The following is a 23,534-nucleotide window of genomic DNA, read 5'->3' as shown; positions in this document are numbered from 1 at the left end:
CATTCCAGATGTGTTTGTGGCGGGGTCAATGCTCAGTATTGCTGGTGCACATTACAGTACATACAGCCTCGTTCTGTAAATCAGACAGTAAATGAGTTAATGGCATGAGTGAGAGAGGGGGGTGTATTACTGCAAATTGCAGCATGCTCTGCGGGTCAGGCAGTGGAGGGGTCAATATTGCTGCAGACGGCAGCAAGGTGTGTCAGGCAGTGGAGGGGTTAATGCGGAGTATTGCTGCAGATTGCAGCATGCTTAGGCAGTGGAGGGGTTAAAGTTAGGGGCTGTGCTGCAGAGCAATGTGTTTTGAACTCAGGAAGAGGAGGAGGAGCAGCTGCAAAGTTGGTTCAAACTGGTATGGGACAAGGCGGCCATCCTGAGAGGCACAGAGAACAGAGCCTGTGATTAGCTGCTGTTTGTCTGCACGTACAGTGGGCGGCGCTGGGTCTGTCATCATGCGAGCCTGAGCCCAGCCTTCCCTGGGAGGTTATATAAAGGGACCAGGCAGGAGGTTCAGAGCTGTGTAACTCCCCATTCCATCAGATGTAAGAACAGCAGCAGCAACCCAGCGGCGGAGCAGTGACCTGCCCCCTCCCACACTGCAGAGCCCAAGAGGTAAGCAGCAAGTGAGGGGGTGTCCAGGAAATGCATGAGGTGCATATTAGGGTATATCTGCTGCTTTTAACGCGTTGCTTTGCGACAAAGTAAACAATGGAGGAGACCCTGCCCTGCAGAGCTTGCAATCGAAATATTGTGGGTGGGGGAATACATGGACTGTAATAATAATGAGGTGTTCGTGTCTTTTTGCTACTGTAATGCAAATGTCATTTGTATGTCAATGTTTATCCCCACACCAACATCTCATCATTTTGTATTACAGTATATTCTATTATGCAATGTATGTGTATATATATGTATATGTGTGTGTGCGTATATATATGCATGCACAAATACATATGCCCTTAGTTTAAACATTGTTTTCGTTGTTTTGTATTGTATCTAAATATACATAGTGTACTGCTGCGTATGTATAGATATGTCCTATTCCTTCCATGCTGAAGACCTAGTCACGCAGACAATACGTTATGTTTTTGCACTGCAGCAGGTTTACAGGGGGCTCTGCTTGTAGCAACAGATGGACCCAAGCCACAGGGAGTAAAGCTAGATATTTAATGTGTATGCCCCCCCCCCCCCCCCCCATGTATTGTAGATCCTCTTCCCCCCTCTGTTCAGTGCTGCTCTGGTGCAGGGCTTTGTCTCACTGCTGTCCTATCCTCCTCTCCCTCTGCAGATGCAGTCTGAGGTCATTTTTATTATTCCCGTTGACACACTGCATTGCTGCATCCTTCCCCCAATAACAAAAAAAATGGGGGATCGTAAAGGGCCCCAGACAGAGGAAGAACTGGACCCTGATTCACCAGAGCAGGCACCTATAACCCCTTCCATGCCAGGCTGCATCGCAGCACCCCCCCCCCCCCCTAACCACCAAGGGATTTTGAAGACCTTTAAACTAAACCTCAGATGGCAGGAAGCCAGGAACACAATGTGTTTATGCACAATTATGTCTCATAGCCGTATCTATCGCTATCTCTAAAGGAGATATTGCAGACACCATGTCTTTACCCTCTCCCCTGTCTATGGATACATACCATACTCCCCTGTGCACTGATACCATGTATCGCGGTTGCATTCATTTCTTGCCACGATGGCATTAGATGGCAAGCTCTCTGGGTGCAGGAGACTATTTTCAGTGTTTTCACGAGTGGAAGCTTTCAATTCTTTCTCTTCACCCCCCCCCCCCTGTGTTTTATATGTATAATTGAGTGAAGTAAGATTCAACCCATTAACGAACCCAGAAGATTGCGGCTCCTCTGCATGCAGTTTGTAATGGACACAAGGGGTAACCTTTGCAATATTAAAACGTAATCAATTTTTGAGGTGTCCTGGCTAGTATAATGCCTCATGGCTGGTCTGTAATCTCCTAGGAGCTGCGTGCCCCATACGTAATGTATCTGCGATGAACCTCTTCCGGTTTTAATTTGCAGTGGTGATTTCATATTCATTTTAAATTCCGGCCATGTTTTAATATGCTGTATCTTATCCACCTTGATTGCACTGCTCAGTGGGATACAGAGGAACGTTGTTACCTGGTTATTGATTTTAAAAAGCGGTATACAATAAAAACCACAAATATATACAAATCAAGAACAATGTAAAACTAATCATTCTATTCACAATCATGTCTTTTGTTGAGGTGGAGCTATGGGAATTTTGCATGATATTTTAAAACTAAAATATGTCAGGCAAGTAAGGACATTTAGATGTGTGGTGGCTTCTTAGATGAGTTGTCTGTTTTTTTAATTTATTTTTTTATATAAAACAAAATACTGTAAGGAAGCTTTAAATACTGCAGATCACGGGGGGGAAATATTGAATATTGCAATTGGTCATTAAATTTGGATTAATACAGATAAGTAAAACTAGACCTAGAAAATACACACTGTAATTTTTTTATTGACATTGCCGCTTTGAAAAGTTTCCCTGTCTTTGTGTGAGGGGGAGGAGGTGATGGCCAAACAAACGTTTTGAACCCTTAGAGTGCTTGGATGAAAGGCTTGAGGAGCAGAGGTGGGGAGAACCAAATCTAAAATAATGGTCAATGTGAAAATCAGAGTAGTACTCTGGGTGTGAAAAGAAACGTAGTGTTACTCTGGGTGGGGAATAAAATGAGCATTAATCCGTACTCACTAGTACTGTCATGCCTGGACTACTGCCGCCTCTTTGTATCTCCTGAGCTGGAGAGACACACATTAGAATGGAGCTAATCTCTCCTGCAGCGTTGGGAAGTGGATTTGGGGCATATTCAATAAATCTCACCCCTTTTTCTCTCTTTCCCCGCAGGATCTCCTTCCAGCCGCCTGGGACTTGCGCTCTGCCAAATTTAGTTTTTTTTTTTCTGACCTTTTCCCCAAATTTCCAGTTTTTTTTTTTTTTTTTTCACCACCACCTCCCCACTTTTTTCTTTTCTTCAATCGGGATTCAATTTGTTTTGTATTCTTGACCAAAATGGTGCAGAAGAAAAGCCCAGAGATGAAAGGATTCCACCGCTCGTTTAAGGTAAGTTGATACTAACCTTAACCAGCAATTGCCAAACTAACAATAAGTTGATAGTAGCCAGCAATTGCCAAACCAATTGCTTCCATAGTCGACTCTATCCTGTCTGCAGGCCATATCCCTAAGACCTGGAAAACTGCCAGAGCTGTCCCAATCTTCAAAAGTGGGGACAAAAGCACTGTCTCAAACTACAGGCCAATCTCCCTTCTCCCAATAATATCCAAAGTCATGGAAACATGTGTCCACTACCAATTAAGCGATTACTATACCAAGACAAATGTCCCTAGCCAATTCCAATCTGGCTTTTGCCCCAAACACTCCATGGTAACTACCCTGCTAAAAGTTTGCAACGAGATACAGTGTGGAATGGAACGGGGACAACTCACTGGTGCAATATTCCTAGATTTTGCAAAGGCTTTTGATACTGTTGATCATGCTATCCTGCTTAAGGCTTTGGTCTCGCTGCGTCCGGTGGTGTGCGTGGCAGCGGGCCACCAGCTCCTTTCCTCAAGTCTGGAGGTCCCCGCTGGCTCCTTCAGACATGGCTGACTGCGTGCTGTGACGCGTCAGCCGGCCGATGCTGCAAGCTTCTGGTGATCAGAAGCGCTGACGCGTCACGTGGTGCAGCAGTCAGCCAATGAGGGAAGGGAGGCGGCTACGGGGAGGGAAGGGAGGCGGCTACCCTGTCTGTGCAGCCGTGCATAGCATCCCCCCTCCTCCTCTGGTGCCCGTTTCGCAGGCTGCCCCTGCTCCGGGAGGGAGGGAGAAGAGGGGGGCTCCGGGAGGGACGGAGAGAGACCGACAGGTTGGGGGGGGGGGAGAGGGACTGACAGGTTGGGGGGGACAGCACGAGAGCCCTCCGCTCAAACCACGCCCCCCCGCTCAAACCACGCCCCCCCCCCCGCTCAAACCACGCCTCCCTCTCCCTACAGACTGCAGGGAGCGGTGAATTGCAGGGGCTGCTGTGGAGTTTAGGGGCTGCAGCGCTGTGCTGTGGGATGATCCCGCCCCCTCACGTCATGGCGTGCCCCCCTGGAAAAAATTCACCGCAGATCGCGGTGCAGTGAATTGCACGCGCCGCCGGCAAACAAGGATGCCGTGCGGGCGCATGCAGCGGGGCCTTAGCCTTACAAACTCCAGAGCTCTGGAATAGGGAAGCACGCTTTAAACTGGTTTCATTCCTACCTATCGGGTAGATCCCAACATGTGTCCATCTCCGACTCCAACCCCCTGGATATCACCTGCAGTGTCCCGCAAGGCTCTGTTCTGGGGCCCCTACTCTTCTCAGTGTTCATCAATGATCTTCCCACAGCTTGTAAGGAAGCTTCAATACACATGTATGCAGATGACACAATCCTATATGCACACAGCCATAGCCTCTCCGACCCTGAAAACATACCGCAGTCTGACTTTTTGAGACTCGAAAACTGGATTTCCCAAAACAAACTGTTTTTAATCACTGACAAGACTGTAACAATGGTATTTGGGACCAAGACTAAATTTTTAAAGCTTCCAGATCAGAACCAACGCTAACACCGCCCTAACTCCTGTTACTAGTTTTAAATTCCTGGGCATATGGTTTGATTCTCTCTGTCTCTCTGTCACTCTGCCACTCTCTCTCTGCATCTCTGTCTCTGTGCGTCTCTCTCTCTTTGCCACTCTGCCTCTGTGCGTCTCTCTCTCTCTCTTTGCCACTCTGCCTCTGTGCGTCTCTCTCTCTTTGCCACTCTGCCTCTGTGCATCTCTCTCTCTTTGCCACTCTGCCTCTGTGCGTCTCTCTCTCTTTGCCACTCTGCCTCTGTGCATCTCTCTCTCTCTTTGCCACTCTGCCTCTGTGCGTCTGTGTCTCTCTCTCTCTCTCTCTTTGCCACTCTGCCTCTGTGCGTCTGTCTCTCTCTCTCTCTTTGCCACTCTGCGTCTGTGTCTCTCTCTCTCTCTTTGCCACTCTGCCACTGTGCGTCTGTGTCTCTCTCTCTCTTTTCCACTCTGCGTCTGTGCGTCTGTCTCTCTCTCTCTCTTTGCCACTCTGCGTCTGTGTCTCTCTCTCTCTTTGCCACTCTGCCACTGTGCGTCTGTGTCTCTCTCTCTCTTTGCCACTCTGCCTCTGTGCGTCTCTCTCTCTCTCTCTCTGTTTGCCACTCTGCCTCTGTGCGTCTGTCTCTCTCTCTCACTTTGCCACTCTGCCTCTGTGCGTCTGTGTCTCTCTCTCTCTTTGCCACTCTGCCTCTGTGAGTCTGTCTCTCTCTTTGCCTCTGTGCGTCTGTCTCTCTCTCTCTGCCTCTGTGCCTCTGTCTCTCTCTCTCTGTCTCGATATGAACTCCCAGTTAGAGATTTCCCAGTATCTGGAATGCGGTCTTAATGACTTATGGTTTTGGGTAACCGTTTTGATGCTGCTGTTGGCCCACAATGCACACAAACATTATATACGTGTGTGTTGTAGATCTGTACTAATCTATTTCAAAAGCCTTATTTAACCTTTTGGCTATCAGAGGGTGCTGAAGTGCTTTTCAGCAAGGCCATGGAAGGCCCTCCTGGCAGCGACAAGCTTGAGTCCAGATGTGCAGTGTTCCAAGTTGCGCTAGAAATTAGTTAACCAGACAGGCATCTGTGCCACTGCCCCTCTGGCAACCGTAGAGTTAAATCGTCCATGCAGGATATCTGGCAAAGCCCCTTTGTGCTACAGGGTTAAAGCAGACGTAAAGCGCTTAATGTTGCACAGTAATCCAGCTCAAGGGTTAAACTAGAAGTTCAGTGGTGGAAGTGCCTTTACATCCTAGCCGTGTGGGCCTTGATTTCATGCAACGGCACCAAATAAAAAGCTGTGGTACCCTGGCGACGCATGGCGATAACGCTGCCAGGTTACCGCGGAGCAGAAGAGCGCAACATCGTATTCCCGTGTAAAATAAAACAAACCGAATGGTTTACTTTCTCTCCATATTCCCCTTAAGTGTATTCGGGGCCCGGTCTGTGGGCTGACGCCGCGGCCTCCTGGCCCCTAAATTCCCATGGCCATTGTACTTGTTTTTCCCGTGTGTGTATTTTCCTGTCACGTGCCCCGGCCTGCTCCACGTCGCTTCCTCCCCTTGTTAAAATAAAACTTGTTGCCGGGCAGATTCTTAGAGCGAGGGAGGGAGGGAGGAGCTGCAGGGCGAGAGCTGGTTTGTTGTATGTTAGCACTTGACTCAGACACCTGGATGTTATGTGACAGTCACCAGCTTAACCCTTTTGATGCCGGGGAGGCAGGCAGCACATTGTATGTGTAATAGATTGAACGGAACAGATAAAAAATAAAACATGTGTATTTAAAAATACTGGCCTATTTGTTTTAATGAACATTTTGAGTGTAAACAAAAGCTGTTTGGAGGGTTTTTACCATCTTTAGCTGTTGTCTTCTGGTAATAAGACTGGTTGCCAGACCACAAAGCCACAGGTTAGCTTTGTTCAGTCTCTTGTAAAGGGATAATGAAGCAGTCATTGGTCACAGACGTAGCTCATCTGCTTAAATTTTGTGTTCCCAGAGAAAGGTAGAGCAATATTATTTCTTGGGTGCGAGGGGAGAGTTAAACCGCTATTTTAAAGAGGCGACTTCCTCGCAGAAAAAATCCTTTTATTTTGTATATTACTGCGAGTCCTCATTTGCCTGTTATTACCCAGAATCCCTAGCTGCAGTGGAAGCACTGTATGCGAAGCGATAACCGAGAGGTAACTCTCAATGTATTACTTCCTGGTAAAATATTTTATAAATAAATAAATAACCGGGAAAGCCGAAACCCCAACGCATTCCCACGGACCTCGCAGCCACTCGGGAATAAACAGTGACCAGGATGTTGCAATCTTCATGGCTGTGATGTCCGTGGTATGGGGGGGCGGATTCGCCATGTCTTGGGGTTGCAGTATTCCCTACTGAAGGAAGAATACAATTGTCACCTGCAGAGGATTGTTTTTTTTTTTACTTGGTGCTTCTATTTCCGTGACATGACTTAAAGCAGAAAGCCCTTCCCAGGAGCCTATGTGGGTTTAAATCCTATAACGATGTTATCTCGCCCTCTGAGCGTGTCTTGGATTTCCAGAATCTCTAGCTTCCGGTGTTGCCATGGTAATCTGTGGACTGCAGCGGGCTCCGGAGAGAGCTCCTTTATTACCTCCCCGGACACGTAATATTTCAAACGCTTGTATCTCCTGAATGGCGCATTGGATTCACAAACTGAAAAACAAAGTTGGAAAGAGATCTTAAAGTAACTTTTAAAGAAATCATCGCAGGTCGTCGCTTAAACAAACCAACGACCTTTTGAGGAAGCTGATATGATTTTCAATTCCCCTTTAATACATTACAGCCACTGCCTCTATCTGTATGAACTCTTATTGCTCTGTATGGACTCTTATTTGTTCAAACAACGTATCCATGTAATTGTTTTCCTTTGAACAATTCAACAACCCTTAAAGTGCACTGATTACTTTATTTTCTTTCAAGTGCCATGAAATTCCTTTTATCAGATGCTTGTTCTTGTAGCCCCATATTTAACAAACAGGGGGCGTGTTTATTGAGTCTCATCGCTAATGTGCACAGCCCCCCCTCTACCCCCCCATCCTCTCCCCCCACCTCCCTTGCAAAAGCATTTAAAGGATTTCTTCTTGCCGGTTCCAGCGCTGGTTTTTATTTTAATGTTTATATCTCCTGAAAGGAGCATCAGATTTTTGAGTGCCTGGGAGGTTAAAATGGAGCTCTCTCCAGAGTCCAGTGTGGTCTAAATGTCACCATGGTAACTTCAGGTGATTAGAAATGTAGAAAAATCATTATTTTATTTATTTTTTAACGCCAAATTAAAGCCGGACATACTCATGAGGCGAGATACGAGCCGTAGGAGTTAAACTTCTCGGGGAACTGCTGCTTTAAAAGTGCTTTACCACTGATCACATCAGCGTTGGAATTATCGCTGCGTTTCTAATTAAGGTACTCCCTCTCTAATCGAAACAGGATTTACTGCGTAATAAACCCCACTTAAGTTAGGACGCAGCAGTAGCAGAGAACGTGTGAGATGGGAATTTTGGGGCTAGACGCTGTTGTTAAAAAGAAACTCTGGCTCCCCCCTTTTTTTTTAGGGACAAAACCCTTTTGCGATGGTGGAATATGGGACGGGATCCAGTCACAGGGAGTCCGTGTTCAATTTTGACTGCCCGTCACGTCCTGGTGAGTTAACATGGTGACGGTGCCTTTAAGGGAGGGTAAGGGGTGAGTTAGAGGATTACCCCTGCAGGAGGGGTTAGAATCTGTCTGTACTGCGCCGCCTTGTTAGCGTTTCAGGAGTGAGTGAACCTCCCTCCTTATCCGTGTACAGGATGGGGGCAGGAGCCCAGAGCCAAAAATATGACATTGAGAGGATGGGGATCCCTAACTTGCAGAGCTGGCAATCTAAGCATTGGTTGGGGGAAGGGTACAGTTTAACAGAGCAGTGGTTTGCAGTACCTCTGTCAGGGAAGGGAGGGAGGGGGTCTGTTTGGAGTACTAATGGCGGATTTAAGTGGGGTAGAGAGGAGACGGCACTTAGCAGAGCACATGGGCGGGGATTTAGGTCAGATGTTAGAAGGGGGGTGGGTTTGAGTGTTTCCTCCTGGCCTGTTGGATGTTAATAACCTTCCCTCTTCTTTCCCCTCCCCCCTCTCTCTTCTCCTCCCTGCCCCAGACATGCCTTCAAGTTCCCCCATAGACATCCCAGACTCCAAGAAAAGAACCAAGAAGAAAAAGCGATGCCGGGCCACAGACAGCTTCACGGGGCGCTTCGAGGGTGAGGATTCGTAAGGGGGGGAGAGGGGGAGTCACTGACGGGTAGAGATTGCGGTTTGGGGGTTTAACTGGAGAAACGCTGCCAACTGAACATCTTGTGCTACTGGTTAAAACGACAATGGGACTTGATGCTTCCATTCCTGTAGCTGAGCCACAGGCTAAGGAGGAAGGCAGCACGGGGGAGAATGGGAACAAAAAAATAACGGCAAATGTTAAACAAAAAAATAATGAACACTTTTTTTCGTTTTATATTTTAATAATAAAATGAACCACCAGGGAAACAAAATAATTAACAGACAACGTAAAAATAAAACCCCAAAAAACGTAATCCCTACTCTGGAACCACAGCTGGGCTGTCACTGCATCTCTGTCCTAACCTGCAGCACCCTTACACTCGCTAGTGTCAGTGCATCCCTGTCCTGCAGCACCCCTACACTCGCTAGTGTCCCTGCATCCCTGTCCTGCAGCACCCTTACACTTGCTAGTGTCACTGCATCCCTGTCCTGCAGCACCCCTACACTCGCTAGTGTCCCTGCATCCCTGTCCTGCAGCACCCCTACACTCGCTAGTGTCCCTGCATCCCTGTCCTGCAGCACCCTTACACTCGCTAGTGTCACTGCATCCCTGTCCTGCTGCACCCCTACACTCGCTAGTGTCACTGCATCCCTGTCCTGCAGCACCCCTACACTCGCTAGTGTCACTGCATCCCTGTCCTGCTGCACCCCTACACTCGCTAGTGTCACTGCATACCTGTCCTGCAGCACCCTTACACGCGCTAGTGTCACTGCATCCCTGTCCTGTAGCACCCCTACACTCGCTAGTGTCACTGCACCCCTGTCCTGCAGCACCCTTACACTTGCTAGTGTCACTGCATCCCTGTCCTGCAGCATCCTCTACTATTCCTGTACTAACCTGACGTGTTCTCTGCTATTCCTCTTCTAACACCCCTACTCACTGCTGTCACTGTATCCATCAGCACCCTCTGCTATTCCTCCTCTGTCCCCCTTACACTCCCTGCTGTCACTGCATCTCTGCCCTGTCCTGCAGCGCACTACTATTCCTGTACTAACGGCATCGCGCACACGCCGCGGTCACTGCATCTCAGTCCTGTCCCAGAACAACCCGTGCTCTTTCTGTACTAAGGGTATTTGTTTGTGTGTGATCTTTGCAGATATGTACCAGCTGCAGGACGAGATTCTGGGTGAAGGAGCTTACGCTCGGGTCCAGAGCTGCATTAACCTGATCACTAACAAGGAGTACGCAGTGAAGGTGAGTGGGGAGGGAGGTGGATATGAATGGATATGTATTTAGCTGTGCAATTGCTCTGCAAGCTCTGTGCTTGCAGATAGTCTGTCTCCTTGACCCCATCACACTCCTACCTCACTGTGCCAGACATGCCCTTGCAAAGCTGGCCTCTGATTGGCTGTTTGCTAACGGTGGTGCTCTTATCTCTTGGGCGTCTCTGCTCAGCGTGATCTTATTATGATACTAGTGGGGCGGGGGAGTGGTCCTAACGAATGAGAGCGGGCATACAAAAGGGGTGTAGCTGCGATTGTGAGCAGAGTGAAGGTGGTTTTCCCCTTTTGCTGGCAGTGCAAGGGTTAATATTTACGGGTTATTGGGTTTTGTATCCTGCCTTATTGCCCTTTATTAAAAGCAGCCTCTGCTCTGGTTAACCCACATGCTGCCAGCAGGACCAGCAAAGCGAAGGTGTTGATGGATGCTAATTACCAGGCGGAGAATGGTCCTAATTTATTACCGACCCGTTCTGTTCCAGATCATTGAGAAGCGGCAGGGGCACAGTCGCAGCCGCGTGTTCAGGGAGGTGGAGATGCTGTATCAGTGTCAGGGACACAGGTAAGCAGGCAGGCAGGGCTGGAGGGCAAAGACAGCAGGGTGATATGACTGTGGTAGAATGATGCCCCCGAGCTTTCCTTGAACTGCAGGGTGACACAAAAGGGGCTTGTGACCCATACTGTCCAACAGCAAGGGGACGCAGAGGGAACTTATGGTTTCTCTCTGACCCACCTAGACTTTCCCTTTGCATTGCCCGTTGCAGTATTAAGTAACACATGAATAAAAAAAACGTCATGTCACCTACAAGTCCCTATATGTCCTCGAACCTAAATCCGGGCCCTCTTTCTCCGTGATCCGTCTCATGTCAAATCTCCTCTCCTCAGCAACGTCCTGGAACTGATCGAGTTCTTTGAAGAGGAAGAAAAGTTTTACCTGGTGTTTGAGAAGATGTATGGAGGTAAATGTCCTTTGCCTTCACTTTCCCCTATGAAACTAGAAGCGGTGGGGGAAAAAACTTCCTAGAAATGTTTCCCTTAAACCTACAACGTAGGTGCGCGCACATCTGGAGCAAAACCGCTCTGTTGCTTTAGGAAATCCTGTTGCTTGCAGTAGGATCTTTTCTTTGCCCCAGAATTTCTCTGCTTGATAAATAGCTACCGTAATATTTTTATATTTCCACTGTAATCAGTAAATAAAAATATAGTAACATTCACCTTGAATCAATCACATTTTTTTAAATATTTTTTTAAATCTGAATAAAATCTGTTGTATTTGTTGATATTGTTACTTGACCTCGCTGCTCTCCCCCTATCACATTTAATGAGTGTTTCATGTGTGCGCCCCCTGCAGGCTCCATACTGACTCACATTCACCGCCGGAGACATTTCAATGAGAGGGAGGCCAGCTTTGTGGTACGGGATATAGCTGGGGCTCTGGACTTCTTGCACAACAAAGGTATGTACATGCGTGTGTGGCAGCAGCGCTGGGGTAGCCAACTCCCAGTTCGCATGGGCCACCAACAGTCAGGTTTTCAGGAAATCCCTGCTTCAGCAGAGGTGGCTCAGTCGAAAGACAGAGACACCGATTGAGCTACCTGTGCTGAAGCACAGATATCCTGGCTTGTTGGTGGCCCATGCAGACCGGAGCTGCCCACCCTTGGATTACAGTATACTTTGTTTAATATAAGGTTGCTTTAGGGGACATTTCAGCATGGCAGACTGGCATGCAGGAATCTGCTGCCCTTGAACGGGTGACCCTATAGGATTAGCTGACCCTGTGCTGTATGTTCCCACAGGTATAGCGCACAGGGACCTGAAACCCGAAAATATCCTTTGTGAGAGCCCACACCAAGTGAGTATAGTATATATGTACAACGATGTAGACTATATATGTATGTAATTACATTAAAGTGTGTATGTATAAAATGTATAAAGCAAATATACAGTTTAATTTAAAAAAAAAAAAAATAACATGGTCTATTTATTGTTTTTCTCAAATATACAATCTAAAACTTAAATCCTGTCTGAGGAAAAACAGAATAAGAGTTTCTCTGCCGCACATATGAAAATGATTCATGATTACTATATTCAAGAGTACATATACTTTATTTTGCAGGGAAGCAAATCGCACAAAGTTTCGGGGAACACAATCTCCTCCACTGGCTGCCAAAAACCCCTCTTCCTCCCCCCCCCCCGAAACGTTGTGCGATCTGCTTCCCGTCTTAGTTTCCTGCACATTGTGCGTGACTGCAGCAATGTGGAGTAATTTGTGTATGTGCGTCAGAGCATTTCTTCTGTTGTACGTTACATGAAGCAGGCGAGGGGCCGCCTCCAGCTCCCGTTCCCGCACGACTATCAAAGATAACTGTGTACAAGACTATACACAGGATGGTGCGAGGGCGTCTGATCCTGGAGCCTGGTTTTTTTCTGTGCTGAACGGAATAAACCCAGAAGTGTAGAGAAGCGCGCGCGCGCGGCGGCTGCATCTATACTGCAGCCTCGGTAATCGGACGCTCTGTCCCTTCCTAGGTGTCCCCGGTAAAGATCTGTGATTTTGACCTCGGCAGCGGGATCAAACTGAACAGCGATTGCTCCCCGATATCTACCCCAGAGCTGCTCACCCCGGTAAGAACTAGACACAGGCAGAGGGCAGGTAATGGAGGGCAGTAGTAAGGCCAGGTACAGGTCTCCTGAGGTCCTGAGGTCCTGTGGGATGCTGCGCTTTGTGGTTTGTTTTGAACCCCTTCACGGCCTCTGCATCATTTGTTCCTGGGACAGGTGTAATATTCCGTGAGGCGCTGTAGACGTAAGCCGGGGTGAATGCCCTCTCTGGATGTGGCTCGTGGTGAATGTCCTTGTCCCTGGGAGTCCCCAGTAGGGGGGAGGAGGGATGGGGCTTTAACAATGACGCCTGATTTCTAGGAAAAAATATTTTGGCAAATGTACCCATGTCTGCTTCTCTTATCCTGTGTTTTTCCTTCCCGCTTCTCTTCTCCCTCCTCTCCTCCCTCCCTTTTTGCTTTCTCTCTCCTGTCTTTCTCTTCCTTTCTATTCTCTCCTTTCCACGGCTGCCCCTCCCTCCCCCTCTCCAGCACAGAAGGGGTTATTCTCTGGCAGCCAGAGGAATGCATTCACCCACCCACCTCTCCTCCCACCTGCTCTCTGCCAATTCTCAGAAAGCAAACTGTCCCCTGGCTGATGCCCAGAGGTGGGTTTGGCAGAGCTGCTCGGAGAGCCTGTAAACATGAGCAGCCCAACGTGACCCTGCAGGAAGGAAGGGAGGGGGGGTGGCGTGGTAACCCTTTCACTGCCTGGAAGGGGGGGGGGGGGGGAGAAGGGGCTGCATCACCCATATTAAAGCAGCAAAGCATGTAAAGTCTTGTGTTTTAAAAAGACATACAAATTAAATGTAGTGTTGGCTAACAGGTTGTTTTTTTTGTTTTTAAATAAACTTAATGCCATTTTTAATGAAATTTTTTTTTTTTTTTTTTTAAATGTATTTTTAAAGCATCATTTGATTTCTATAGCCGGTTTTAGCCCACCTCCCAAGCGGTGCAAGAGCTTTGTAACACTTTCCTGTTTGGGCTAATTTGTTGTTTGCTCACAGCAGCTTGAGCTGTAAACTGTAACCATGGATAATGATACATTGTAGCTGCTGAGTTACACTGACTGTGTGACTAACCTAATGGCCGCTTCAGTCAGGATTTTGACAGATTTAGAGCAGGCGCACCAAACTATTTTAGCTTGGGTAAGAATGTAGAATTATACATTGTCATTTACATGTAAAAAAAGAAGGAAAAAAAAGTTGGAAAGTAGTATAGCTGCTTTAATAACGCACAAACTACGCTGGGCTGTCACCTGGCAGTGGGAGCCAATCAATGTGCACAGGTCTCTTGGTATTACCGTGCAGTGACAGACGCTGGATCCTTTAGGTTCCTATGATCCGATCTGTCACTGTCACCCTGCTGTGGGAGGTACAGATTCCATGAGCCATAGCTCCCCTTTGGAGGGGCTTTCAACACACTCATTTGCTGTGTTGCAGGACTCTGGTCCTTACGGGGTTAACCTACACCCGCCCCATGCAGAGAAACCTTGTCATTTTTTTTGTTTAAAGCAGACCTTCATGCAGTGGGGGGGGGAGCATTAATGATGGCGTCTGTTCCCACAGTGCGGCTCAGCAGAGTACATGGCTCCAGAGGTGGTGGAGGCGTTTAACGAGGAGGCGTCGATATATGACAAGCGCTGCGACCTGTGGAGCCTGGGGGTCATCTTGTACATCATGCTGAGCGGGTACCCGCCCTTTGTGGGACACTGCGGCAGCGACTGCGGCTGGGACCGTGGCGAGGCCTGCCCTGCGTGCCAGGTGGGTGTGGCTCGACCGACCGCAGATGGTACCCAGTGTTGGGGAATTTAACCCCTTCAGTGCCAGAGGGGCAGTGCATTGCAGAGCAACATTTCACGGCAGATTAGAACCACTCAGCTCACCGTGACTGCTGTAAAACCTCAGATCCTATTTGATTCTTGGCTTTCTTTCGTATTTAGGATTTAGCCCTAGGCTGGGGCAATGGTGCCTTCTACCGTGCGGAGGCTGTGGGAAAGCGGGTGCCTTCCCTGGCCCTGCTAGACGCGCCGTGGGGGGGCGTTCCTAGTGACGTCACTGAGCTGCTTCGCCCTCATTGGCCGAACCGCTCACGTGGCCGGTCTGTCAAGCTGAGAAATCAGTTTAACTGATTACTCAAGCAACGCGCGCCCCCTCCTGCTTCGACGCGGACGCACGCCGCATGGACGCGAACACTGCCTTAAGGCAGTCTGTTCGCTCAGCGTGCCGACGCGTCCGCACAGTCTGCGGCACCATGGAGCCAGCCTTATGGCCATTCCAAGCATTTACTTCCTGGTAAAATATCTTATAAATAAATAAGCATGTCTGAATTCCCTTTCTGTATTGGCCCCTAGCACCTCTGTTGGGAGGCAGTTCCTTTAGCCTTTCACCCTCCAGCTCCAGAGAATGACATCTTGTTCTAGCACTTTTCTCTTTGGAATATGTTTCCCTCCTGTACCTTGTCGGATCCCTTTATGTGTTTGAAAGTTTTGATCATATCCCTCCTCCCCCTTCTATCCCCCAAGCTGAACATATAAAGGTCCTGTAGTCTTTCCTGATAGAATTGATGCTGTAGATCAGGGGTACGCAATCCTTTCCCCCTGCGCCTCCTGCCCCCCCTGCCTGCTCTCCTCCCCTGCTTGGCTCTGGCGTTAAATGACGCTGTGTGGTTAGCATGACGACGCGTTACTGGAAGCCAATACAAGGGCGTTGGAGGCCTCGTGCGTTCCCCCGGCTTTTAATTTAAATGCATTGGGAGAGAGCGTGGGACCTCTAACGGTCGGGCCCCCCTGTTTGCGCACCCCTGCTGTAGATCATGCACCATCTTAGTAGCGCTTTTTTTTTTTTGAACAGCCAATTTATTCATGTGCCTTTGGAGATATGGTCTCCAGAACTGAACACCGTACTCGAGGTCTCACCAATGCTCTATAAAGTGGCGTCACCCCTCCCCCTCTTTCTGCTGCTAACACCAGTCCCTATACATCCTAACACCCAGTGCTGGCTTTCCGCATAGCTTTGTTACATTGCTCGTCTGCTGAAATAATGACTCCCAGGTCTCTCTCCTCTGTAGTAGTTGACATTATAGTGCTAGTAATCCTGTTTTCTGCCTTCGGATTATTGTGACCCAAGTGCATTGTTTCTACCTCTTGGCATTAAAATGCAGTTTCTGCACTACTGCCCATTCCTCCAATCTACCTACATCATTAGTCGCTGTGTTTACCCCCCATGGAGTGTCAACCCCCATGCAGATCTGTCACCTGCAAAAAGGCCAACCCTCCCTTCCAAAGCATCTGTAATGTCGCTAATACAGATATTAAAGGGCACCAGTCCCAGTATAGATCGCTGAGCTATTTCCCTGGGTACCTTCCCCTCGTCTGAATGAGCTTTCTTTACCGCGTCTCTCTGTCGTCTATCCTTCGTGTCAATGTCTTATCCATTCCACCACCTTAGTCCAATCCCAAGCATTGCAACTTGTTTATCAGCCTTCTATGTGGGACAGTCAAAGGCCTTACTACAATCTAGGTAAACTCCATCTAGTGCTCCCCCTGATCTATTACCTTGGTCACCCACTTAAAATTACAATTACATTTGTTTGACATGATCTCGTTCTTCTCTCCCCCCACTACCGACATCTGGCTCACTGCCCTGTAGTAGCCGACCTAAAGAGTAGTGTGACATGCGGAGAAATGGGTGGCAGGATAGGAGCAGACGGAGTAATGCACTGTATGCGTCTCTTGTGATAAAGGGGTTAATAATACACCGAGAACCTGGCGTGTGAATTAAAAAAAAAGTGTGTGTATCTATATATCTATATAGCCTCGGTCAATCAGCTGCAATAATTACACTGGGTCCGTGGTCTTACACTGCGATCCTTGTTTGATTCTCCTGTCCCCCTCTGCTCCCCCAGAACATGCTGTTTGTCAGCATCCAAGAGGGGAAGTACGAGTTCCCGGACAAGGACTGGGCTCAAATCTCCTTCGGAGCCAAAGACCTCATCTCCAAGCTGCTGTTGCGGGACGCCAAGAAGAGACTTAGCGCGGCGCAGGTGTTGCAGCACCCATGGGTGCAAGGGGTGAGTGATTTTCCCACCCGTGCCCCCTCCCTCATTCATCCCTAGGCTGCTTCATGGAAGTCCTGCTTTGTACTATAAGTTGACATGCTGTATACCTTGTAGCTAATTCTCTCCTCTCCTGTTCACGCCCTTACAGTCCGCTCCAGACAACACGCTCCCCACTCCAATTATCCTACAAAGGTGAGCAGAAATATCCTTTTACCCCCCAGTAGAGCTAAGCACTGTGATACATTGCAGCTCCCTCTGGGAGCAGAAGGGTTAAACGCTGCAGTTGTGCCCACCCTCTTCCCCCTTCCCCCCCAAAGTCCTTGAAAGTGACCTGTGGGATGTCATATTGCAAACCTTATATTTTTCTTAGTTTTTGATATTGATATGCTTTAAAAAAAAATAAACAAGGCCCAAAGCCTGCAGGTAGTGTCCCAAAGCCTGCAGGTAGTGTCCCAAAGCCTGCAGGTAGTGTCCCAAAGCCTGCAGGTAGTGTCCCAAAGCCTGCAGGTAGTGTCCCAAAGCCTGCAGGTAGTGTCCCAAAGCCTGCAGGTAGTGTCCCAAAGCCTGCAGGTAGTGTCCCAAAGCCTGCAGGTAGTGTCCCAAAGCCTGCAGGTAGTGTCCCAAAGCCTGCAGGTAGTGTCCCAAAGCCTGCAGGTAGTGTCCCAAAGCCTGCAGGTAGTGTCCACACAGCAACCTCTTGTTGTTCTTACTTGCTCCACCATCAGGCAGCACTGCGGTTTTCCATGCAGACTTCAAAGAGATTAATCAGAGAAGCTGTCTTATTCTGAGCTTCTCTGGTAAGGATCTTTTGAAGCCTAGTGAAGTCACAAAGTAAGGGGGGGGGAGGGGTGTTATTAGCCGTTATTAACTCCTGTCTCAGGAATGAAACACAGTTTAGGAATCTTTAATCGGGGGACGAAGTTAAAGGTGAAAACACCGCATTGTACATTATGCGGAAGTTCTTGAACGATGGGGAACAACACCTTTTTAATAGGCTTTATTTGCATTCTATGAACAGATCCTTTAAAACTACATCTAATCTGGTTTGAGTCCCCATATGGGCTCCTTGTTACCTTGGACAAGTCTCTTTATCTTCCTGTGCCAAAATAAGCGTATAAGTTCTTCTGCGCAGTATGTAATCGTACATGCACAATTGTGTGCAGTGCTGCATATACTTTTGTAAAAAAATAAATATGTGAATGGTTCTGTAATGTAAGCGCTGGGTTCCCTGGCCCTCTCCTAACTCCCCATCTGTCCCCCTCTGCAGGAACAGCAGTGCCAAAGAGCTGACCTCATTCGCGGCTGAAGCCATCGCGATGAACCGCCAGCTGATGGAGCGGGAGGAGGAAGAGGAAGGAGCAGACTCTTCCGCCTCCTGCCTCATCCTCATCAAGGCTACCTCATGCTCCATGCGACTCTCTCCCCCATCTGAGTCGAAACTGGCCAAAAGAAGGCAGAACAGCGCCTGCAAAGGGGGCATCTCCCCGCCGGGGGTTGTCCCTCTGCTTACAGTCAGCGACTGAACATTCGACCCACTCCGCACCCCTGCCTGTTTCCCTCTTACGGGGGCGCATGTGAGTTTCCGTCTGCAGACTGGGAACGTTGCTGCAGAGTTGCCCAGCGGTGTGGCACCCTCCTTTTATAGGGTTGTTGCCTTCCTTATTTGGGGCATCAACACAGGATGATTTGGGGTACACAAAATAATCCTTCAAAATGTTCCTTTGTAACAACCTGTGGAATGTGCAACTTAAAAGGTGCAGTCCCTGCAGAATTTTGGGGGTAAAACACAAAAAAAGCACTTGTTTAAAGTTTAAAAAAAAAATACAAATAAATATATATAATTTTTTTTTTTTTTTTTTTTTTTTTCCTTCTCTGATTTTCACTATATAGTTTAATCAGTGGCTTCATCCCTATAAGCTTTTTATCGGCTAGAAAACATTTTAAAGGGATTCAACTCAAATTTCTTATAAAAAAAAATAAAGCGGAAAAGTCTGTTTTAAAAAAAAAAAAACAATATTTTTTTTTATTGTAAGGACTGTACCTTTAAAGTCTGCAGGGCAATGCATGGTCTCTTAACGCCTTCAGCGCCAGTATGGCTAAAGGGTCATTGACTGGGTCACCAAAAGCATTTTTCTCTGACCCGCTTGACATCGGTAGGGCACTGCAGGAGTTCGGTTACCGTGATATCACACTCCCTCGGTGCCTTGCGTTCTCTCTACCATACGTCCTGCAAAAACTTAGTTGAGGGTGCATCTGTTCGGTTCAGGGTAGAATCTTGCCCAAGTGCAACAAAGGGTTGAAACCCCTTATAGGTCAGCTATGGGAGCACTCGTGGTAATCCAGTGGTCAATCACCTGGGTGTATCGATGAGGGCTGAAATACATCAATAAAGGAGCTCGTGCACTACTCACAAACCCTGTGCAGTGGTTAGCAGGTGTTTGTTCTGTTTCAATCCAACAGTACCGGTCTATCATTTATCATGCTGAAGGTCCCTGTTGTGAGACCGTTTAACACGGAATAAACACCTGCTAACCATTCCGCAAGTCCTCTGCGTGTACCATCTCTTGCTTTGAATGGGATATAGAGATATAGAGCTATTTCTACCCAGCAACAAGAGAAGACTGGGTGTCAATTGGCTGGTTTCCAATTGGCTGGTTTCCAATTACCCTTTATTTTTGCTGGTCCTCAAACCACATCCTACATTTTTCTAAAGAAGAAGAAAAAAAAAAAAAAGGCTTCAAAAACCCACATCTATATTATGTTTTTATTTTATTTTTTGTGTGTATATTTGTTTTTCACCAAAGGATATGTTTTAATTTTTTTATTTTGCAGGAATGCATTTCCTATATTATCAGACTGTGAAAAATTCCCTTCTCTGAAAAGCGGGGCTGTCTGTAGGGTTGGTAGGATTTGAAGGGGAGGTTTGGCAGAAGCTGAAATGTAGCATTTAAATCCCGATTTTTGTTTAAAATCTACTGATAAAATATCGGTTTCCTGACACTCTGCGTACGGAATTATAAATCCCCGGGTGTCTGTTTATCGAAATCAGAATATCAGTGTCACCCTCTCATCCTAACATGATAGCCCCCTCGTTTGTCAGAGAGCTGCCTCAATGTAAGTGCACCAGCGACTTAACCCTTTAGGCTGCTGTGATATGGAAAGTGTTTAAAGGGTTGACCCTTCTGAAAAGAATTCAAAATACTTGTCTTGGTATATGTGTCTCTGTACACACCCACACATACCCCCCCGCACCAAAGTGCGACGGCACCTTTAAAGTGCTTCGTACCCTTAATAAGTTGTTCACAGGTCATCTCTCATGAGATAAGGGTGCAGGGTAGGGGGTCACTGCCTGATTTGGAATGTGCAGAATGAATCCCATGATACCTGTCTGATGGAGCCGTTATACACACTCAACCGCTTATAATTCTCAGCGCAGACAGGAAATAGTGGGCAGACCTAGCACTAGGGAGGGATGGTTGACGAAAGGAATGTCCTTTACATAAGGGACAGAAAGCCGTGTTTTGTGATGTCATTTTGAATGAACTTCTATGAATTAAGAATGCAGCTTTGTGAAATGTTTTCGTATGAGAAGCAAGAGGAGGAAATATGATTTGGTGCTATGTAAATCCAACTTTTTTCCTCACGATTTAAAACCCTCTTCCTAAATGCATTTCTCACCCATAGGGTAGCTGCCCTCAACAGTTACCCACAAAGGCTTTGGTTGGCAACCAAAGCGAATTAAGAGTAGAGAAAGTGACACTCTTAAGGGCCTTATTCTGTATACAGCAAAGCGGCCGTTGAAAACGGGCCGAATGTCTGCTTTGGCATATATAGATTAGCCCCCTAAATATCTTACTCTAACCACAGTTTAAATCATTAGTTATGGGCATTTTTTTTTTTTTTTTTAATGTAGGAGCCAGACCAAATGTTTAGGAGCCAGAGCATAAGGCCAAACACTACTGGGAGCTGTGGCTGGCATGTTCACGTAATACTCCCCATCTGCTCTCTCCCCTTGCACCTATTTTTCCATCAGGATAGGTAGTGCTGTTGCTGGATTTGGTGGTGATGGACAGGTCAGCCACCCCCCTCACCCCCCCCCCCCCTCCCCCATCCCCATAAGATTAGAAGCATAAAGACTTGGGTGCACCATAAAGTCTGCCATGTAAATTATGCAGGTTAATGTTTCCTTTAAGACAGGTGTGGCCAACTCCAGTCCTTAGGGGCCACCAACAGGTCAGGTTTTAAGGATATCCCTGCTTCATCACAGGTGCCTCAATCCATGGCTGAGCCAACGACTTAACTGTCAACTTAGCCACTGATTGAGCCACCTGTGCTGAAGCAGGGATATCCTTAACATCTGACCTGTTAGTGGCACTTGAGGACTGAAGTTGGCCACCCTTGCTCTAAAATTTCAGTGTTTTTTTGTTTTTGTGAATGATTTATAGGTCTGGGTCCCTCTGCCCCAAGAAAAATGTACACTGGCCGTTGATGGTCTCCCCCTTTTTTTTTTTTTTTTTTTTTTTTAAAGCAATAAGGCACTTCAGCAAGGTGATGCACCGGTGCTGACAATTGTTTACTGAAATGGTAGTGACATTGTGGCCGTTTGTTACGCACAGCAATAAGTAGAGATAGATCAGTGTTTGTAACTTATGGGGAAGGCAGTGACACTCCCAGATGTGAGCTCTTATTCTTGTTTGGCTGCTTCTTGGGTGAGGTATCCAGCAGCGCGGGGAAGCTTTGTTCTGTATTATGCGACCTGATGGTGAGGATGCCACGTGGTAGCCAGACAAATCAAAGTGCCTTATTGCAATAGGTGGCATTTCTATGTTCTATACGAATACTGCCACGTACCAAAAGTGAAATGAGATCCTATTCGTAAGTCTTGGCTTTCTGTAGGGCCAGCCTTGCAGTTTATAGCTGAAAATATCTGTGCAGTATAGTCTATGGATATTGCATATACATACATGTGTATATTTGCATAGTTTATTTGTGCATGCATATATACTTACTGTATATATAGTGTGCGCATGTACAGTATATATGTACACTATACATATATGCGTATGAATGCACAAACAGCATCTTTCTGAATACACACAGGTGTAGGGTCCTGCATAATGGGTTTTTATGTGGGGGCAGGGGGGTGGAGGAAACTTTTCACATTAGGTTTTGCTCGTGGCAGTATCTGTATGTGACTATGCTTTTACATATGTCTGTACATACATACGCTTTGCGTTCGGTTGGAATCCAGACAATTTTATTAATATGTTGGGCGCTAACATGGCTGCCTTTTAGTGAACGAACGATGATCGGCCGTGTAATTCCGCCCTCGTGTTCCCCATGTGACTGAAGACCCATAATCCGGGGCCCTCTTGCAACCTGGAGGGGGGTGTCGGGTATTGTGATCTTAACTGTACGTCAAGAGGTCTTTATTTTCGTAAGAATTTTGTTATTTTGAGTATTCTTTATCGGTTAAAAAAAAAATATATATATATGCTAATGTCTTATATTAAGAACACTTGAATAAGATGCGTGCAGAGCCTGTCTGTATACTTGGTGTGTGCTTGAGGTCAGGGAAGAGTATTGAAGGGTTAAAAAGGTGGGATATTCAGGGAAAACTTGACCTAGCCCCTCTTTGCTGCCTCTAGTTTTTCGGGGGGGTTTTATTAACCCCTTTGGTGCGAGGCAGGAGCTTTTCACCCCTTCGCTTAGGGGTTAAGAGCATCTGCAATTTTTCATGAAACTACAGATGTTTCACCATTGTATTCCCAGTGGGTCTTTTGGATTCAATTGCCCCTTTTTCTAGGTATTCATGGGGGGCGTTGAACCCCATAAATGCTTTTTATTTTCTTTAATTAGGCACTTAGGCGTTGGGTGTCACCTTTACAAGTATTAAAAACCCATTAAGGAACTTTTAAGCGTTGCGTGAAGAAAGATTCTTTTTTTCCATCACAGATTCCAAAACTCTTAGGATGGCGAGATTTAAGCCTCTGAAAAGTTTGTACGGTCAACTCCCCCTGACGCTACAAAGGGGTTAATGCTTTCCATCCTCTGGTTTCTGTGAAACACAACCCAGAACAAACGCATCAAGAATTCACAAGCACATTCGCCTTTGGAGAGAGGCATTTAACAGCTGAGCACGACATGCGGTTAACCACCTAACTGCTAGGGTGACTGCAACACACTGGCTCCAAAAAGAGGGGTCAGAATAAGTGTTTCTTTGGATTTGCCACAAAATTTGGGAGCATAAATTAATTTTGTATGTTTTTTTTCATTTTTCTTTCCTCTTAATTTTTTTTTTTTTTGAGGAAGCATCAGGATAAAAAAATTGGCTTTTCCCTCTTTAACGGAAACAAATAAGACTCAAATTTTCTTGTACACAGCTATGCTTCTTTTCTTTGTAATGCACTGTGGATTTGTGAATCTCCCTAAAAAGGGTCGATGGAAGAAGGAAATTCATTTTTTTTTTTTTACTTTGTTTTTTCCCAACTGGGGGAGGGTTCATAAAGAAATAATAAGTAATAAAAAATTTAAAAAATCTTGAAAAAAATAAGCACTTTACTGTATTTTAACAGGTTCTCTGATGCAGCTAAATGGAGGTTTTATGTTTTCTCCTGTTTCCATCAGAACTTTTTGTATTCTGTTTTTTTGTAAGAATTGAATAAAAGGTGTCACGAAAACACTCAA

General features: G+C 46.8%; 1 protein-coding gene across 2 annotated transcripts; it reads left to right on the top strand.

The window, feature by feature from the left end:
• Positions 1-464: 464 nt before the first annotated feature.
• MKNK2 (MAPK interacting serine/threonine kinase 2) lies at positions 465-23,534 on the top strand. 2 transcript variants are annotated; one of them, XM_075611560.1, is made up of 14 exons: positions 465-612; positions 2,899-3,114; positions 8,212-8,299; positions 8,793-8,894; positions 10,065-10,162; positions 10,671-10,750; positions 11,074-11,147; positions 11,540-11,644; positions 11,985-12,040; positions 12,718-12,813; positions 14,357-14,551; positions 16,695-16,859; positions 16,996-17,039; positions 18,115-23,534. In XM_075611560.1, exons 2-14 carry the CDS (start codon positions 3,064-3,066, stop codon positions 18,368-18,370), a joined length of 1,410 nt encoding a protein of 469 aa, XP_075467675.1. In that variant the 5' UTR covers positions 465-612; positions 2,899-3,063; the 3' UTR covers positions 18,371-23,534. The 2 variants fall into 2 exon arrangements, with proteins under 2 accessions (XP_075467675.1, XP_075467676.1); XM_075611561.1 differs by lacking the exon at positions 8,212-8,299.

This window comes from Ascaphus truei, chromosome 8 (genome assembly GCF_040206685.1).
Source record: "Ascaphus truei isolate aAscTru1 chromosome 8, aAscTru1.hap1, whole genome shotgun sequence".
NCBI lineage: Eukaryota > Metazoa > Chordata > Amphibia > Anura > Ascaphidae > Ascaphus > Ascaphus truei.
Note: the sequence above shows the minus strand (reverse complement) of the source record. Positions and strands in the feature narration are given on the sequence as shown.

What these genes read in the sequence shown, in the direction of transcription:
- MKNK2 (XM_075611560.1), top strand. Translation starts at nt 3,064, where the DNA reads ATGGTGCAGAAGAAAAGCCCAGAGATGAAAGGATTCCACCGCTCGTTT. An exon ending in ACAAGGAGTACGCAGTGAAG is followed by an intron (nt 10,163 to 10,670) that starts GTGAGTGGGGAG and finishes GTTCTGTTCCAG; the next exon opens with ATCATTGAGAAGCGGCAGGG. An exon ending in AGCACCCATGGGTGCAAGGG is followed by an intron (nt 16,860 to 16,995) that starts GTGAGTGATTTT and finishes ACGCCCTTACAG; the next exon opens with TCCGCTCCAGACAACACGCT.